Source organism: Cupressus sempervirens, chromosome 1 (genome assembly GCF_028749045.1).
Source record: "Cupressus sempervirens isolate cs-2001-9-10 chromosome 1, ASM2874904v1, whole genome shotgun sequence".
Lineage (NCBI taxonomy): Eukaryota > Viridiplantae > Streptophyta > Pinopsida > Cupressales > Cupressaceae > Cupressus > Cupressus sempervirens.
The window spans coordinates 808,205,467-808,223,526 of record NC_143118.1 but is presented as its reverse complement, the minus strand read 5'-3'; the positions used below and the strand labels follow the sequence as shown (position 1 = coordinate 808,223,526).

Genomic DNA, 18,060 nt, shown 5'->3' with positions numbered 1-18,060 from the left:
AATTATTACATCGGTTAGATAATCCACTTCATTTATGTCCCCCACCCAATTAATTAAGTCATTTTCCTTCATAATTGAATATTACTGTTTAATTACCCTATTTTCAGCTCACCTAAGTAACAAATTACTAAAGTTTATTGTTTACTTAAAGGCTATTCTTTATAACAATTCCAAAAATAAAGGATCCATTATTAATGCTGCAATTCCATGATTAGGTGATGTTTCTGAAATTGATCTTTGCTCTATTAATTTCAGTTACTCTTGTCTAGAATTTTTGAACAACACAGCATGCTTCTCTGTTCGACTCCACAATAATTATACCTGATTTTGTAATGTTTATTGTATAGATTTTGAAAAGGGTGTTTCTTATTTCGCCAAAACTGTAGAGAAAATTAAATCAAAGGGATTCAAATAAATAATTGAACATAACGAAACATCAAATCATGGGCAATGCTAGTGTGCTGGGGCTATGGGAAGTGCTGGTGGTTTGGCTATCTTTTGGGATCCGTGGAAAATTTCTCCCCTTGGCTGGATATCTTCTCGCTCAGCTCTCTCTATGGCGGTTTCCACTTTGGACTCAGGAGAGGTAATCATGATTACTAATGTGTATGCGCTTCTTGATTTTGTGGGAAAGGAGAAACTTTGATGTTAAGCCTTCTAATGGTCTCTATACTTGGAATAATCGAAGGACTAGGGCTGATGCTGTCTCAGAATGTCTGGACAGATTTCTTGTTTCTTGTTTTTGGGTTAGTGGCACCCTTTCTCTCTCTTCGAAAATTCTGGATTGGAGGGGTTATGATCATTGGCCAATCAAATTTTCTACTACTAGGGCTTTTATTCCGAAGCGTCCACCTTTTAAGTTCCAATTGATGTGGCTTCATGACTCCTCTCTTCATGATCATGTATTATGTTGGTGGAGAGATGGTGCTCCTGCATATGGTACTGCTATGTTTTCATTTTCTAAAAGGCTTCAGTATGTTAAAAGGCAGCTCAGGATATGGAATAGGCAATGTTTTGGAAACCTTCACTGTATGAAGAGGCTTGCTCTGGAAGATCTTGATGTCATAACTAGGTAGATTAGAGATCGAGGTTTCTTGGAGGATCTTGGAAGGGCTAAATCCCTAGCTTCTAGAGTTCTAGAAGAATGGGAACTTCGAGAGGAAATTTTTTGAAAGCAAAAGGCTAGAGTTGATTGGCTCCAGGAAGGTGATAGAAACACTACTTTTTTTCATAAAATTGTGCAATCTCGTCAGAATCAAAGCAATATCTCTTCATTGGTTAATTCTCAAGGTATTAAGCTGACTTCCTTGCCAGCTTTGTTCCAAGAGGCTACTCGGTACTTTTCTACCCTCTTCTATGAGGACTCTTCTCTAGCTGATAATGAAGAAAATATTATTTTGTATTGTATTCCTTCCTTTATTACCCAAGAAATGAATGATTATCTCATGCAACCGATCTCTTTGGCAGAGCTGGAGGAGATGGTCTTTGGCATGCCTAAGGGAAAGGCTCCTAGTCCTTATGGCTATCCAGTCGAATTCTTTTAGGAATTCTGGGACATCATTAATCATGATTTGTTGGAGGTGGTTAAGGAATCCTATTCTAGCAAGAAAATGCTTCAAGCATTGAATTCTACTTTCTTGACTCTTATTCCAAAAAGAGCGGGATAATCAACTGGAGTTTTTTAGACCAATTACCTTATGTAATATGGTTTACAAAGTCATTACTAAGTTGATTGCTGAGAGAATTAAAAAGCAGCTCCCCATTATTATCTCAGAGGAACAAGGTGGTTTTGCTACTAGAAGAAAACTTTTGCATGGGGTGGTTATTGCTACTGAGGCTATTCACTCTATGGCTAATTCAAGGGAGCCATCTATGTTTGTTAAGCTGGATATGGCTAAGGCCTACGACAGAGTTAAATGGAGTTTCCTAGGGAATATTCCTCTTAGCTTTGGCTTTAGCTCTGATTGGGTGAGTTGGACTATGAGTTGTGTTACTTTGCCTCTTTTTCAGTTCTTCTTAATGGTCAATCTTCCCAACTATTTGATGTCTCTAGAGGTCTCTGCTAGGGTGATCCACTCTCCCCCTATCTTTTCATCATCATGGCTGAGGGCTTGGGCAAATTCACTAAGTATCAAGTGACCCAAAATTCTATTCAAGGGTGGCGATGGGGTAATGGTTTGCCTACTCTTTCTCACCTTCAATTTATCCATGATTCTGCTCTTGCGGTTGTTGCTAGGATCAAAGAAGCTGAAGCCTTTCAACATACTTTGGATATTTATTTGGCAGCTTCAGGCTAAAAAGTTAGTGAGCATAAATCTTCCATTTACTTTTTTAACACTCCCAATTCTATTCAGCAAAGGATTGTTAATATCCTACGGTTTTAGATTGGGTCACTTCCTTTGACTTATCTTGGCATCCCTATTGTTGTTTCTAGGCAGCCACGATTTTCTGGCAAAATTTGATTATCAAGCTTCAGGAAAAGGTAAATCATTGGACTCATAGATGGCTTTCTACTGCTGCTCGGGTTACTCTTCTTCAATCTGTTATTCAAGCTCTTCCTACTTATAGAAGCATGGTTCAGGCTGCTCCTGTTTACTTTCTCAAGGAGTTTGATGCTCTTTCTCGGCAATTCCTTGGAGTGGTAATTTGCGTAGCACTAAATGGAGTTTGATTCGCTAGGAGACTGTTTGCAAGCCTAAAAAGGAGGGTGATCTTGGTCTTCGATCAGCTCTCTTGAGTAGTCAAGCATTGGCTGCTAATCTTTATTGGCGATGGTGCTCTGGACAACATCAACTTTGGGCTCGTATTATTACCCATAAATATTTTAGAGGTGCTGATCCTTGCTCTATTTCTGCACTTCCTCTTGAAGGTCGTGGCTCTATGGTCTGGCATACTCTGAAGGCTAGTGCTCTGTTAGTCAAGAGAGGTCTTTTCTGGATTTGTAGGAGAGGCTCTGTGGCTTTGTTTTGGTCTAATGCTTGGGATAAATTCCCATCCATATTATCCATGTACCCTCATCTTCAAACTCTGTGATTCTTTTCATGCTGCTGGATGGGATAAAGTGGCTCATTACAAGACTCCTTATCAATTGGGACCTATTGTTGGTTATAGATGGAAGCACTCTTCTGATTGGCCTCCTAGAGGCACAGAGGTGAATCATCAGGAGCTTTCTCAGATTTTGGCCTCTAAGGAGTGTTCCTCTCTGCTAGGACCAATTATTTTGGCTTGGGGAGGTACCTTGTTTGGTAAATATCATGTCTCTGTTGGGTATCAAGAGATAACTAGACAATTATTCAGGGATGCTGAGGTCCCTTGGTAGAAGCAAGTTTGGAGTAAATTTTCTTGGTCCAAGTGCAATTTTTTTATGTGGCTAGTGGCTCACAACCGTTGTCTTACATGTGATAATCTTTGTAAACGTGGATTTCAAGGCCCCTTTTATTGTGTATTGTGTGGTAATGGGGAGGAGTCTGTCTCCCATCTGTTCTTCCATTGCTCCTTTTCTATTCAGTTATGGCACTTTTGGTGGAGTGTTTGGGGTTGCTCTTGTAGGCATGCTTCCTCTTTGCCTAAGTTTTGGGCCCGCTTGGGTAGTGCTCCCTCTAAGTCTTCTCTACATGCTGCTTGGATTGCTGGCTCATCTTTCATTCTTTGGCATATTTGATTGGAGAGGAATCGTCAAACCTTCTAAGATGTTCGGATTGGTAAACTATTCAAGTGTGGGCTAGATGGGGTTATGGATCTGATTGATCTTGCTATATGCAATCGCCTCAATTTTCATCTTCAAGATGGGGTTGTAGCTCAATGGTATCAAAGAGTGCCCACACATCCTCGGCAACAAGGGAAAGGACAGGTAAATTGGGAGGGGCATTGGACTTCTCCTTATGGAGTTCTAAAAATTAACACTAATGGTTCTTCCTGAGGAAATCCAAGCCCTGCTAGTATTAGGGGAGTGGCTCATTGCAGTTCTAGTGAAGTTAAATTCTTTTTTTCAGTGCATAAGGGTGACCATACTAACAATCTCATGGAGGCTCAAGACATTTTATATGCTGTGGAACAGTGTTGTTTGCTGGAATGACGCAAGATTATTAGTGAGTCTGTCTCCCAAGTGGTGGTGAACTTGCTTTCCTCGCAAGAGCTTGAGGATGTTAGTTGGCAACTAACCACTATTGTTAATCAAACTCTTCTCTTTTGTACCTCTCTTGAGTTCATTAGGTTTACTTACATTCCTCATGAATGGAACGGAGCTGCTAATTGTTTGGCCAAATGGGCTTCTGGTCATGCTCCAGGCTAGAATATTATGGATAAGGGGCAGCTTCCCTTTGACCTGTTACAAGAATTTGATGAACTTGTTGCTCAAGATAGAGCTCCTTGTTGTAATCCTTTTGTTTTAATAAATTTTTACCCCTTTTTCCAAAAAATAGATGCACAGTCTTTGTTAAAGTCAACCAACAAGACCACTGAAATTTATATGCCAAATTGCTCTCATTATTTCTATGAGATGAAAAATCGTTTTATTTGCAAGTTTTTATGATGTATGCGATGATTGCCTAATAATGCTATCCCTGCAAAATGGCTCCTTGTCCCCTTCCAAAAATGTGTTTCCCCCTCCCTAAAATGTGGGGTTTTAACCATATTTGCACACTAAAGGAAATGACCACATTAAATCAATAAGAAACTAATTTCAAATGGCATTTGCATCTACATTAAATACACAATAACATTAATATTTAATCATGGTGAGAAAAATAAGATAGCCATCTTAAAGTTGAAATTTCTAGATGATTAAAAAAAAATTGTGTTTAAGATATCTTAGCTACTAAATATGTCTTTGATGCACGAGTATTCACAATTCAGCATCAACTAAAAATCAATTTTATGGAATCCCAAACAAGTTTTTCCCCAGTAGTAGATGTAGGTGCATAAACATTTAAAAAAATAAAGGTTAGATCAAACCTTGGAATCTCAACCACTATCTACTTAGCAGCCATACCAATAAAAAGAAAATAGGCTTTTGTGAGTTTCTTAAATAATTGCTAGTCCACTAAAGGCACCGATTGTAGGTGATTGAAATGCATACCACGCCATTCATTTTTTTGAACGTATCACACCAAGTGATCTTCTAATAATTGTGGTTTCTTGGCATAATAATCATGTCTCAGAAGAGTCAATTTGACACTTTATGGGACAAGATTTGTTGAAGGCATTAATGCTTCTAACATGACAAGAAATTATTTTCAGTTGGGCCTTAAAGAGCTACCAGCTCTCCTACAACTTCATATTTTCTGGAGGATTATAGCTGAGGTGGATTCCTTTTATTTCCTTGAAGAAAAGTTGAACTCTGTGCATGCATTTTGGATTCCTTCTAATCCCCAATTTTGTGTTCTTGATTCTAACGGGTTGACTTCTACCCTTTTTCTTACTAGAATGCAGCGGTGAACCAAAAAATGTCCAATTTAAAAAAGTGCAGAAGGATTATGAGGTTTTGCTGGCATGAACACCCCATCTGCCAGCTCCCAACCTTAGGGAACCGAACCCTCTTGTGCCATTTCCTCTACAATTTTATTTTTGCTCTCTTCGGCTACTTGTAAATACTAAAAGTATGTCATGAACTAAGTTTTTCAATTCATCATGAGAGGGCATCTCCCCATTATGTTGTTTTTTCTGAAATTCAGACCTCCATCTTTCTAGTCTTGTAGATTGCTTTAACATCGGACTCCAAAACTTGATTTTTAAACTAAAAGTATAAAATAATGAAAACTAACTTATTTTTTTCTCCATGTTTAAGAAAGGTGAACATACCCTTCTTCCTCAAATTTTGGGCAAACTGTCAAACCTGCACTCATTGGCGTGAAGACATTTGGGATAACAGGTGATATTTGAGTTTTCCCATTTGACCCGGTGAGATCTGCAAAGCTCAAAAATATTCTCTGGTTTCGTGTGTCTAACCTAGCTCTATTTTCAAACCCCCCTGCATATTGATAACTAGATCTACTGGTGTCCTTTTAATCTTCAAGGAACATAGATCTTTTTTCAAACATTGGTCTTCACAAACATGGTCAAGCTCATCTTCCCAACTTAGGCACTTAGATCTGAAGTGGCTTAAGAGATCTTGGCATGACTCCACCATTAGAGTGTCGTCCCTGAAAATTCTCTGGTTGCAAGATCCAAATGAAGTCTATATCAGAATAGGCCCTTCCCATGGCTTATAAGAATCTAATAAATAGAAATTTGTAACCATGTTTTTACAGTTATCAAAGGAGACAAGATCATGTTTCATGAAGATTCCAATCTCGTTCCCTGTTATTTCTAACACATCTAGATCTCTGAGTTCCAGAGGCAAAGGTGGAAGAGAGATCCAAAATAGAAAGGAACTGAGCTCATCAAAGCGGGTGGAGCGATTAGCTCAATGAAAAGCTTGTGCACATCCATTAGCCAATATCTTTGTTTCCCGACCATTCCTCTAGCCTCTATGCTCAAATATATTGAAGTTAAAAAGCCCCCTCCCTAATTTATAATGAAAGCTTCAACTACTTTCGCCTAATGTTTGTGAATCCATCTTCTAAATGAATCTTTTGATGAAGAAAGATTCCAAAATATACCAATCAAGCCTCTGCAACAAACATCTTAACATCTTCCACCTGACTTATGATAAGGTTAAGAGGAATAAGGACTTTGAGGCCCTTTATTTTTGTCGAGTTGATTGTCCTTGGTGAGCAATCCTTGTTTGGATCTGTAGAATGAGAAACAATACACGATAGAGCTGCTACAACAGAATACACAACACAAACCTCTGAATTTTATTGATCAGCTCACAGCCAAATGAATTATATTGCATTTATTTATAACAGTCTTCTCACAATGAGTGATGGGAGATTATTACATGCAAACAGGAATCTTTTACTATAAATTTCTACTCATTCCGTAACTGAGGAATTATGTGGCTTTTATTTGATGCACTTAATTTCTAGACAAGTCACAGTAATCCACTAAGAGTCTATGGAGTGATGAACTTGGAGATCAGATTCTTCTCCTTATTTTATGCAAATTAACATGCATTGAAACTACGACCGCTGCATGTTTATTCTGCCAGTGAAGTCTATGGTGGATCACACGTAATGAACTATCAATTTAAAACGATGCAAATGGGTTAGACACCTATACAACTTTAAATACTCTCAATGGAACATTAGTGTGAGACAATCTATGATATGATATGATATGGAAGATTTTAATGACGTCCACGAGGCTAAAGTAGCCTATGGGACCTACACAATCACCCCCCCCCAAGGCAGGAGTAGAACTAATATAGCTGCAAAGTTTTGGTCAACTTGTCTCTCATTCTTTGAAGTTTGATAATCGGAGTCGTTGTTCTCTTCACTTGATCTTCCTCGAATAAGTAGTTGAAGTCCTTGTTCTGCAATATCTCTGTATAACCAGATCTGATGTCACTATATGCCAGGCAATCCTTGACAAAGTGCTGCTTCGTCTCTACTGCTCCCATATTACAAAGTAAATATGTTCTGTCTACCCACTCTTCCTTTGAAACTTGCCATCTACCAATTTCACATCACAACCGGTGTGAACTAGTTTTGAGTTGTGCCATCGACATTTTTGTTTTTCCAATTAATAAGTGCTCTTATATGGGCCTTTTCATCATGACTAGAAGTGGGGTTAAATTCTTTAATGTAATAAGATTTTTTCCGCCCTATGTGCCTTGTCCATAAAATATTGCGAAATTTTTCTATGACAAACTTTTTTATTTCTTTAATGTTATCCGAGCAAGTATGGATGTTGATATCCCATTTTCGCATCCATTTGTCATTTTGCTTCATCCATGCGCTCTTCTGCCTAACAAGTTTTTCCTCTACGACTAGCTTGGGCCAGCAATGTGTTTCTAGACCTTGGGTTTTCTTTAAATAGCTTAGCATCCGGACCAATGCGACAACTTCTAACGGAAAGAAACCCACCTCTACGGCACTATGGTCTCGACTTTAAGATTGCATGTGATGAAGTGTTTTTGAATTCTTTCTACCTGTCTCCATTTCTATTCGGACATACTACCACCCCACACTTCACATCCGTATAGAATAACCAGAGTGACCAGCAAACCACAAAGAGTTTTATGGTTGTCCAATCCCATAATTCTGCGTTCCTACACCTGTTTTGTAAAGAATATAACGCCTTTCAGCCCCCTTGGATCCTTTTTGATCTGCATGTATCTCAATTGAGTTTGTTATGAAAATCTATGCTCAAGTATTTGTACTCCTCCACAATCTCAAGAGGGTTACCCTCAAATAGGAACTCATCCTATATACCCTTATTCTTCTTCAGCGAGAAGATCATAACTTTGGTTTTGCTAGTGTTCACTTGCATTCCCACCTCATGGCAAAAACTTTCTAGTGCTTTCAAGTTTCTTTCAAACCTTTAGCCGTTCTAGCAAGAATTATGAGATCGTCTGTATACAAGAGCAATCTTATCACAAAGTGGGCCAGCTGTACCCCCTCACCATTGGTCTTGTTTATCCATTCTTCTAACTTGTCAATATAGAGCTCAAATAATGTTGGAGATAGCGGACACCCTTGCTAACTTCCGATGTTGCTGGTAAAATCTTCTGATAGCCCTTCCATCGTTCTGATTTTAGCTTTGACCTGCTCATACAATTTGTGAACAGCAGACCTAATTTCTTTAAGAACTTCCAACTCTTCCCCTCTGTCCCAAAGTTTGTTTCAAATGCTTTTTTAAAATCCACAAAACAACAGAAAGCCTTGTTGTGAAGTTTTCACATCATTGCCCCAAAATTTTGGGGACCCCCATTTTTTTTTATCGCCTTGGCAATAATTTTTTGAAGTTGTCCAAAAATTTTGATTTTAGAAAATCTTACACCTTGGACGCCTTTAAGCCAAGAGGGAGGAGGTTAGATTTGTTTTTCACCCAGCCTTAACTTGATTTTTTTGGAACTAGTAATTTTATCCTTAGGCCAAACAAATTCAAGACAACATTTTCTCGATAATTTGGACTATACTTGGCAGGATAAATTTACAAAATTTTGGATTTAGACGGTTTTTATTTTGAAAATTAGATGTAATTATATAGTCTTTAGCATTTTCAAAACAAATTTTTTAGTTTTAATTGTTTCGGAAAATTTTAATTTGTGGTGAAAAATTAATTTTGTGATGGTGAAAACAAATTGGAAAATCGATTTTAGATTCTAGAGAAATGAATTATTTTTGTTAAAAATTTAAAATTGTATTGCAAAATCGATTTTGGATTAAATTGCAAAAATTGGCATTAAATAGGTTAAGTTTGCCTTGAAGATTTTAAAATATTTAAAGAAATTAGTAAATTAAAATTGAACAATCAATTTTGGCTTTGTCAAATCCGATTTTAAATGATATTTTAATTACTAAAACGTTATTAAATGAAAATGTTTAGCATCTCCAAGGCTTTATTAATTTTATTCTTGCAATTTTGGTCTTAACCGGCAATTAAAAAATGCAAAATCACTATGCCAAAATTAATTTTTAGCTTGGCATTTAAATCTGGGCCAGAATTGTGCACTAATTAAATTTTTCTCTCCTATAGGTGCAAGTCGGCTAACTAGGAGGAGTGTGTAGAGTTGGGTATAAGAAGGCCTCCCCCTTCTTTCATTTCTCATTCCACAAGCAAATATCTTCCTTTCCTTGGCGATTTTGAGGCAGCCTTCTTCCATTTTGGTGATTTTTCTTTGCAAAGGGAGAACATTATCAAACTTAGCGATTTTTGCAAGGGGCAGATTTTCATATTTGAGGTCTGATTTTTTTCTTCCATAGAGAGCTGCAATTTTTGCCCTAGCCAAAGTTTGTGGAGCCGAACTTTGTGGAGCCGAAGTTGTGGAGGTCTGATTTTCCTAGGTTGGACGATTTTTTTTGATGAAGTATATGATCAAGGACCTGATTTTTGGCACATGCATGGGCAATCTCAAGAGGATAGAATTCTAATTTTTTCCAGCTAGGTCATCATTATTTGCAAAAGGCTTGAAATTCTTAGGTCTGATCCGAACTTCAAAGAAGACCCGGCTATTGGTAAAGGTGGATTCACTTCGCTCTAGAGTTGAAAGGTGGTCCTTAAGTGGATTTCGCTCCTTGTTCTAGTTTGGTTTTGTTTCTCTTGGTTCTTGCATTCATCATCCACCACTTCATCATCCCATCTATAGGTTGAAGATTGGAGAGATAAGTGTAGAATCTATGATAGGACATTTGGCGAGGCAGAAATAAGCTAGACCACCCTAGAAATGAAGTTGGGAGATATAAGTGTAGTCCATCCTAAGGTAATAAAGGGGCAAAAACAAGTGGTAGTCCCACCCCCTAGAGTGAAGATTGGAGATTGATAAGTGTAGTGATAGGACTTGGCGAGGCAGAAATAAGTTAGAATCCATCGATAGAAAGAAGGTTGGAGATTGATAAGAGTAGTCCATATCACTTAGAACGAAGGGACAGAAATAAGTGTTTAGGATGGTAGATATTAGTGCAAGCAAAAACCCTACAGGAACAAATACTAAAAAAGACAGAGGATATGATGCCCAAAACCACCACCTTCTAAAAAATGAGGCAAAATACTGATACCAATATCGGTGCAGTAAACATGATACAGTTGAGAGACAAACGATGGATCAAGTTGCCAAGTTCCACCAGGATAATCAAGATGCCTACTTCACTCTCCTAAAACAGAATTGGGTACATAAAGGCAAGAAGGGAGTCACGAAGGCATCAAGGTTCACCCGATCAGACTTCAAATCAAGGTATGGCGACCTCATTGTGCTACTCAACTGAGTCATGGGCGTCTCACAAGGTATGCAATTCGAGAATTGGATGTATTACTTTATTGATGAAATTGCAAATGGAAAGGGCAAATTTGATTGGGCTAGAATTATAAGTGAAAATCTAAAATTGCAACTTAGGGCAGTGCAAAATTAGAAGCAATTCCACATGGGTTCCTAGCCCTTCTATTTGATTGCAAGTTGACAAAGGTTGAAGTGCAAGCTTTGGTAAAGAATGAAATCGGGTGAAGAGCAAATTTGATTGAAGATTGAGATTCAAGAAGCCCTACAATTTCAAGAAAGAGCGGATTAGTAGAAGAAATTTGAAAATGTTTGAGGCTAGGCAAGGCTTGGCTATTCGTGCAAGCTAGCTTGGTTGGATTTGAATGGGAAGATTGGAAGACTAGGAAGGTTAAGGAAGGCAAGGATAATGGGGAAGGTTAAGTTCAATTTCAAGGTAGTGGCAAAGAACAAGGCTCTCAAGTTGCAAAGAAGTTCACATCTAGGGAAGCCATCAAGGCCAAGGCAAGATTACCCCAAGTGCATGAAGACCTCATCCTTTCAAGGTCAGGATATCAAGTACAAGCAAGTCCAAGTGCTAATGAGAAAGTTTCTAAGGACAAGCTCAAGCATCCAAGGCTTCACCCTATCTCAAGGATTGAATAAATTTATAAGATAAGGTTGATGAGGTGGCACTTTCATGTGCATGCAATCAAATCATGCCAAGTGTCCTATGTTCTCATTGGTTGACAAATTATTGTAATTTTCTCATTGGCCCACAAAGTTGGTGCCCTCATGTAATTGGTTGAATAATGGTAACCCTAATTAGGGTTTGTAAGATATAATCTTAGCCCTTGATTTTGCCTCTTAATCTTGGCCATTCATTGTAATTTAAGGCCTCTATATAAGGCCATTTTGCTCTCATTTGTGAGAGAGTTATGTTGGAGAATTGTTGCCAAAATACTATCAAAATTGTTGTCTATTCATTGTTGTGGCTTGCATGGTGGATATACATGATCATTTTGGTGTATTGCATGGTTCTTCTCATCTCTCAAATTAAAGTAGGATTTCATTTCATGTTGTTAGAGTAGAAGTAGATGGCTAACTGTATGGTGATGTTAGTGAATGTTTGATAGGGACCTATAGACTAGGCCACTAGCATCCTAGTGGCTTGTTAGGAAGCCTTGTGTCGTAATCTAGTTCAATCGCTCCTAAGTTCTACTTGCATATCATCTTTCCGCTTGTACTTCGAGTTGAGTTGGAAGATAGGTGTCAGTGTGAAAATCTTGAGTATCCCTTAGAATCATCGCACCAATAGAGGTAGCGCCGCTGGCAAGCTTTCATTTGGTTAGATCCCCGTCCATTTCCTAATTTCTCCATCCATAGGAGTAGTAGTAGAGCAATAAGCATTTAGTGGTAGGAGTAGTTGAAAGTGAAAGTGATCAAGGAGAAAAGAACAAGTCTGAGCAAGCGAAATACCACCAAGTTATCTTCGAATGAATAACGTAAGCCCGCCTACGTGATTACCAACAAATCACATCGATATATTGAGTTAGTATCCACAGGTGTAAGGAACATTGGAGTTTTTTCTTATATCCGCATAAGTGTTAACTTTTCAAGAGAGGAATTGTGTGTTTGATACTCCATATCAGATATTCAATTGCTATATGTTATGTAGTGGTACAAAACTAACATCAACAAGCCTCAGCCCCCTGAGTGTCCCAAACTTTCTCTATCAAATACCTAAGAGTGATGTCGTGATCTATAGTAGAGTGTTTTGTTCTAAGGCCCGCTTGCCCTTTTTCTCTTTTGCTCTTTTGCCTTCTATTTCAGTCCATTTACTAATTTTTTGTTCTACCATGCTGCCAAATAACTTTCCGAAGAGTGAATTGATCATGATGGTTTGGTAATTAGAAGGGTTGTTTATATCTCCACTTTTGTGGAGTGGGATCACCACACTTGTTGTCCAATTTATAGGGAAGCCTTCTCTATTGACACTGTTGAAAATCTTAGCAATGTGTGGTGCCATCGTTTCAACACCCAATTTTAAGTATTCAGCTTGTAGCCCATTTATATCTTGCGCTTTACCAGTAGCTAACCTCCTTGTGCCTTGAATAATATCCTTCTAGCTGAATAACTCACATGTAGTCCCAGTTGCCATGGTTCTATATTCTCCTAAATCACACTCGTAGAGGGTCTTGGCATATTCCAGCCATTTGGTTCCTCTAATGTTGTTCTCTATCTGTGTTTTTCTCTGCTGAAACTCTTTCTAAAACTTTCTAGGGCTGCTTTTACCAAGATTAATCAACTCAATTCTCCTCATGTTCACATACTCCTCTTTCTTCTTTTTTATCAGCTGATCATATTCCTTTCTACTTTCTCCATTCATGTTCTTTTTCCAATTCCTTTTTGCCATTTTGCACTCCTCATCAAACCACGGATTGGCTGGAAAAGTGTTCTTGGCTTCTCTTGTGGCCTTAGATCTTTTACACTCCTCCAGGACTTTAATGATAGTAAGAACAAGATTATTCTTGTCCATGGAATGTTGTTTATCAGACTTGAGATGCTTTCCTTGAACCCTAGACAACCACAAAAGAGAGTTGAAAAATATTATAGTTTTCTTGTGTCATTAAAACTTTGCCGATCGGAATCATCTTCCTTTTCTATAAAAGTTTTGAGACAATTTGTTGGTCTTTAAAATGGCTGGCTACCCTTATCAAGATGGGGTTATGGTCAGATTTTAGCTCCATGGGGCAATCCTCTATCTCAAAGTTAATTATCTTTGTGAAATAGTCTTGTGAGTATATGACATAATCTACAACACTTTGTCCATTGTGCCTTTTTGCATGTGATTCCACCCAATTTAGGCCACTTTTCCATACCATTGCATATGACCATGTTATATAGGCAGCATAAGCCTAGTAATTCAACCCCAAAGTGATTAACCTTTCCCATGCTATCCTGCGATGATCTTTCCCATTTTTGTATCCTTTCTTCTAGCCAAACTAGGTCTCTACTTTCTTTGTAACTCTCCTTAAGATTGAGAATTTGGTTGTTTATTGTTCTAGCATTAAAACCACCTATTATCATTATTTCCCCTAGAGAGCTAAAGGCTGCTATGTCTTTTTTGAGTGCAGCGAACGGGTCTTTCTGATCCAATCTATGTTTTGTATACATTTTTGAGCCTTTTGGAACGAAGTAGCAAACAGCCACCATTGTAAAAATTTGATTCTCTGTTATTTTTATCCATATATACTGCTTGTTTACATCTTTCTCCAAGTTTATAAATCTGCTCCAAGTTTCTTTAATTAGAACAGTGATGCCTCCATGCCCCTTACCATTTTCTATCTTCTCATTCCACAGTGATATCTTCTTATACCCCTCAAAATCTAGAACCCTACATCCATCACGTTCATGGGTCTCAATAAGCAAAATGATGTCATTATCTTTAGCTATCGGCCCTAACCCAAGTCCTCTTCTCCAAGGATAACCTCTACAGTTCCAACTGACTATAGTAATATGTTCCTGGGTAGGCCCAAGTTCCTATTTATTGTGTGTGATTTTGTCGCTGATTTGGGCTCTGCCATTTTGTAGCCACGCCCATTTGCCATTTTCTCTTGCTGTTTTTACTTTTTCCCATTCCTTCATTCTTTCTTCCTGCAGAGTTAAGGTGAAGTCACCATCAAGATATATGTGTGTGCCTCTAAGAAATTTCCTATTACTTAAGATGTTGTTTTTGTCCTCTGTATTCCTCACTGTCACTCTAACATGCATGTCCTTGCCTCCTCTTATCCATTTTGCGATTATTTGTGCTTGTATGGTTGTTCCATGCCAGTCTAATTGGTCTTTAAAGAAGTCTTTAACTGGAGCTGTTGTGTTTTCCTATTCTCCATAATCTCGTAGCCCTTTGATGACGATATTTGCTACTTTCTCACTTCTTTCTTTTTCCTCTCTTATCTGCCTCCGAACTTTTTTTCTATGCTGTCAATAGAAGTGTTTGCTGGCCCCTTTACTATGTTAGCCCATGATCTAACTTCTTCGATTTGCTCTCTGAGTTGGTTCTCTTTTATTGCCATATTGGCCATGGCATCTTGTATATTTTTCATTCGCAAGTTTTTGTCTCCTTCTTTAGCCCCTCCTCCCGCGATACTAGCTACTGTCCTCTTTTCCCCTACTTCTTTCCTTAACAATATCAATTCATACTCTCTTTTTTCCATATTAAATTGCAATTTTTGAAATTGTTCTCTAAGTGACTTGACCTCCATTGCTAGTTTCCAATTATCTTCGGTGACCCTTTTCATTGTGATACTTTCTATTTGGCTCCTCTCTTCAAGTGCCCACACCCTCTCCTTCATAGCTACCAAGTCGTTCACAAAGATGTCCAAGTACCACGTCATGGGTGTCCTCGTGGGGCTGTAAGTATTTGACAGCCCATCCTCCACTATGTCCATTGCCTAAGAATTATCTATCTTCCCTTTACCTTTAATATCATTAAACCGCTTAACTGTTTCAAAGATTTCAGTCAACCTCAAACTCTATTCCCCCGCCTTTGTACTGTCTGGGACATGTTGTATCGATTTCAGAAGTATACCTGCGAGCTTCCCTCTTTTTGCATATTTAATATTTCGTATCTTTCTTCATCTGATCATTCTTTTATACTGTTTAGCATTCACGTAAATGTGGTTTCCTCCTGTAGGTGGTCCGCTGACTTGTGAAAAGCTCAAAATGTTTGTGGCTAGATTGCCATTTGTTCCTCCAAAACTGAACGGACTCGTGTGTCCGGTTGGGAGTCCTTGAAGAATGAGGAAGCTCCCTTGATTCCACTTGATGATGTTGTTTTGTATTAAACTATCCTTGTGTGTCAGAATCATGCCTTTGTTACCAGAGATGTCGTTGTGTTCAGCAGCCTCCCCCAAACTTGCTTGTTGTTTTGTTGTTACGGGTGCATTGACCATCTAATTCCCTGCCACATTGTTACTATCAGATCTTGTGTTGTGCCCGATGATCCCATCTAGTTCTGATTGTGCCTCCCTTACCTTTGGTTGATCGATCAATGAGATTTGTGCAAGTATCTTCTCATCAATTTGAAACCCTACAGGTGCTTCTGTGATTCCCCCATTTATTCCTTCCACGAGAACCATGTCGTTACCACTGGTGTCTTGTTATAGATTCTTTCTAATTTTTGCATTTTGTTTAGCTAGTGACACACATTTAGTGTAGAAGTTTTGTGCATGCTCGCGTACGATATTGAATCAACAAAGCAATTTTGGAGTGGGGCACTTGGACTATGTATAGTGTTTCATGGCTATATAATTAAGACAAGAGTTTTGCAGCTTTTCAACAAAATTGTGATAAAGCACACAAAGTAGTGCACACAAAAGATAAAACCTAATAAAAAATATGAAAAATAAAATTCATGGTAGGTATAACTCTCTAGTTATCATTTCACTTGATATAATCTCTTTAAAGCATGGTATTACAGCTCGACCACTTTAATAGATGTCACTTTGGAAAGTTCCCCCATGTCACGAACAAACCTATTCAGATTGAGAAACGAAGAACCTCCTTCCCCAACCGCTTTGAAAGCTGCCTCTTTCAATTCCATGCCTATTTTTCTTAGCTCCTCTGCTTTTGGACCCTCCATTAGTCCCCTCACCCCTTTCTCAATCTCCTCCCTTGTGACCACCGGATTTTCATCAACATCCACGCTCTCAAAATCCATGCCAATCTTCCACACATCCTTGCAAAAGCGGCAGTTGAGAAACTGGTCAGAGAAATTGGGCCATCCGAGCATGGGAATTCCCATACTGATGCTCTCCAAACACGAGTTCCACCCGCTGTGTGTAACAAACCCTCCTACGGAAGGGTGGGACAAAACCTTCAATTGGGGCGCCCATTTCACAATCAGCCCCCGATCTTTCGTCCTCTTTTCAAAACCCTCCGTGAGAATTGAAGGCATATCCATCCGCAACACCCACAAAAAAGGGTGCTCGCTCTTCTCCAGCCCGAGTGCCAACTCTTCCAGCTGCTCGTTTGATGGGACTGCGATGCTTCCGAAGGACACATAAATGACGGTATTGGGCAATTGGGAGTCAAGCCATTTGAGACAGCTCTCGTCCTGCTCCAAAAGACTCGATTGCTTGCTCAAATCTTTTCCTTCCAAGAAATTGGGAAGAAACACAGGCCCCACTGCCAAAGCAGGGCAGCCATTACACGACAGAGCGTTTACTGTGTCGGGAGGTTCGAGCTCATCGAAGGTGTTGATGAGCACATAGTCTGCCTTACTTTGAAATTGGGACTCGCGAAGAAACCACTGGAAGTAAAAGTCTGATGTATGAGTAGTGCGAAAGAAGGAACAGAGATCACTCGGCAACAGAGGCGGTAGATTAGCGGGCAAGCAAGTGATCACTTTATCCTCCCTCCTTATATGCTCCACTGCAATTATAAATCCTCTGTTATTACAAGCATATTCGTGCAATCAAAGCAAACCTTGAAGAACACTTACTGCCATAGATTTCGTACCTTTGACAGGAATGTGGCCGTGGGAGAGGAGGAGGTTGGAGTAGCACTGAGCAATAGAGGAGGCGGCGCACATTGGCCAGAAGATCACTCGAGGCAATCCCATGTTGATGGCGACTTGATAAGTGCAAGACATGAAAGATTCCGCTATAATGCAAGTGATGGGTGGAGCTTCTTCAGCTAAGCCGCACCGCAGATGATGTTCCAAGGCTGGGCCAAGGTTTTCTATTGCGATTATGTCGGCAGGATTGGAGAGACCGCCGTGATCTGGCGGCAACCCATCTGGAATGGTGAGAAACCTGAAATTTTGATCATCATTATCTATAGCAGCTCCTCTGAAGATGCGGTTGTGACTCCGCTCGGTGTGGACGAAAGTGATGAAAACCCCTCGTGAAGAGAGGAGGTGAGCGAAATTACAAAGAGGATTGATGGTGCCTTGCGCGGGGTAAGGTACCACCACTGCGTGCAGCCCATTCATCTTCATGCTGCCTTTCTAATTGCTTGGAATATTGAATGGAGTACTCCAGCCTCCATGATTATGTAGAATGTTGGGTTGAAATGGTACCGTCAAGAACACGAAAACAATCACGAAAATCTCCTCTTATTGGATCGTTCAAAATGGGTGATCAGGTAGGCGGCTTCATATTTAATTAAATAATCTGCCGACCCTTTTAAAGATTCCAGACAAACTACACGCTGCTAAACTGTGGTCAATTCTTTTGGTTCGTGGAAGATGACAGGAATTG

The 18,060-nt window shown here is 39.2% G+C and overlaps 1 protein-coding gene across 1 annotated transcript; it reads right to left on the bottom strand.

The window, feature by feature from the left end:
- Positions 1-16,177: 16,177 nt before the first annotated feature.
- On the bottom strand, positions 16,178-17,613 carry LOC149580331 (7-deoxyloganetin glucosyltransferase-like; the record flags this gene model as incomplete). Its single annotated transcript, XM_089790327.1, is given in 2 exon segments — positions 16,178-17,230; positions 17,318-17,613. Coding segments are annotated over 2 exon segments (1,255 nt in total), but the record flags the coding sequence as incomplete, so codon positions are not given.
- Between the last annotated feature and the right edge of the window lie 447 nt (positions 17,614-18,060).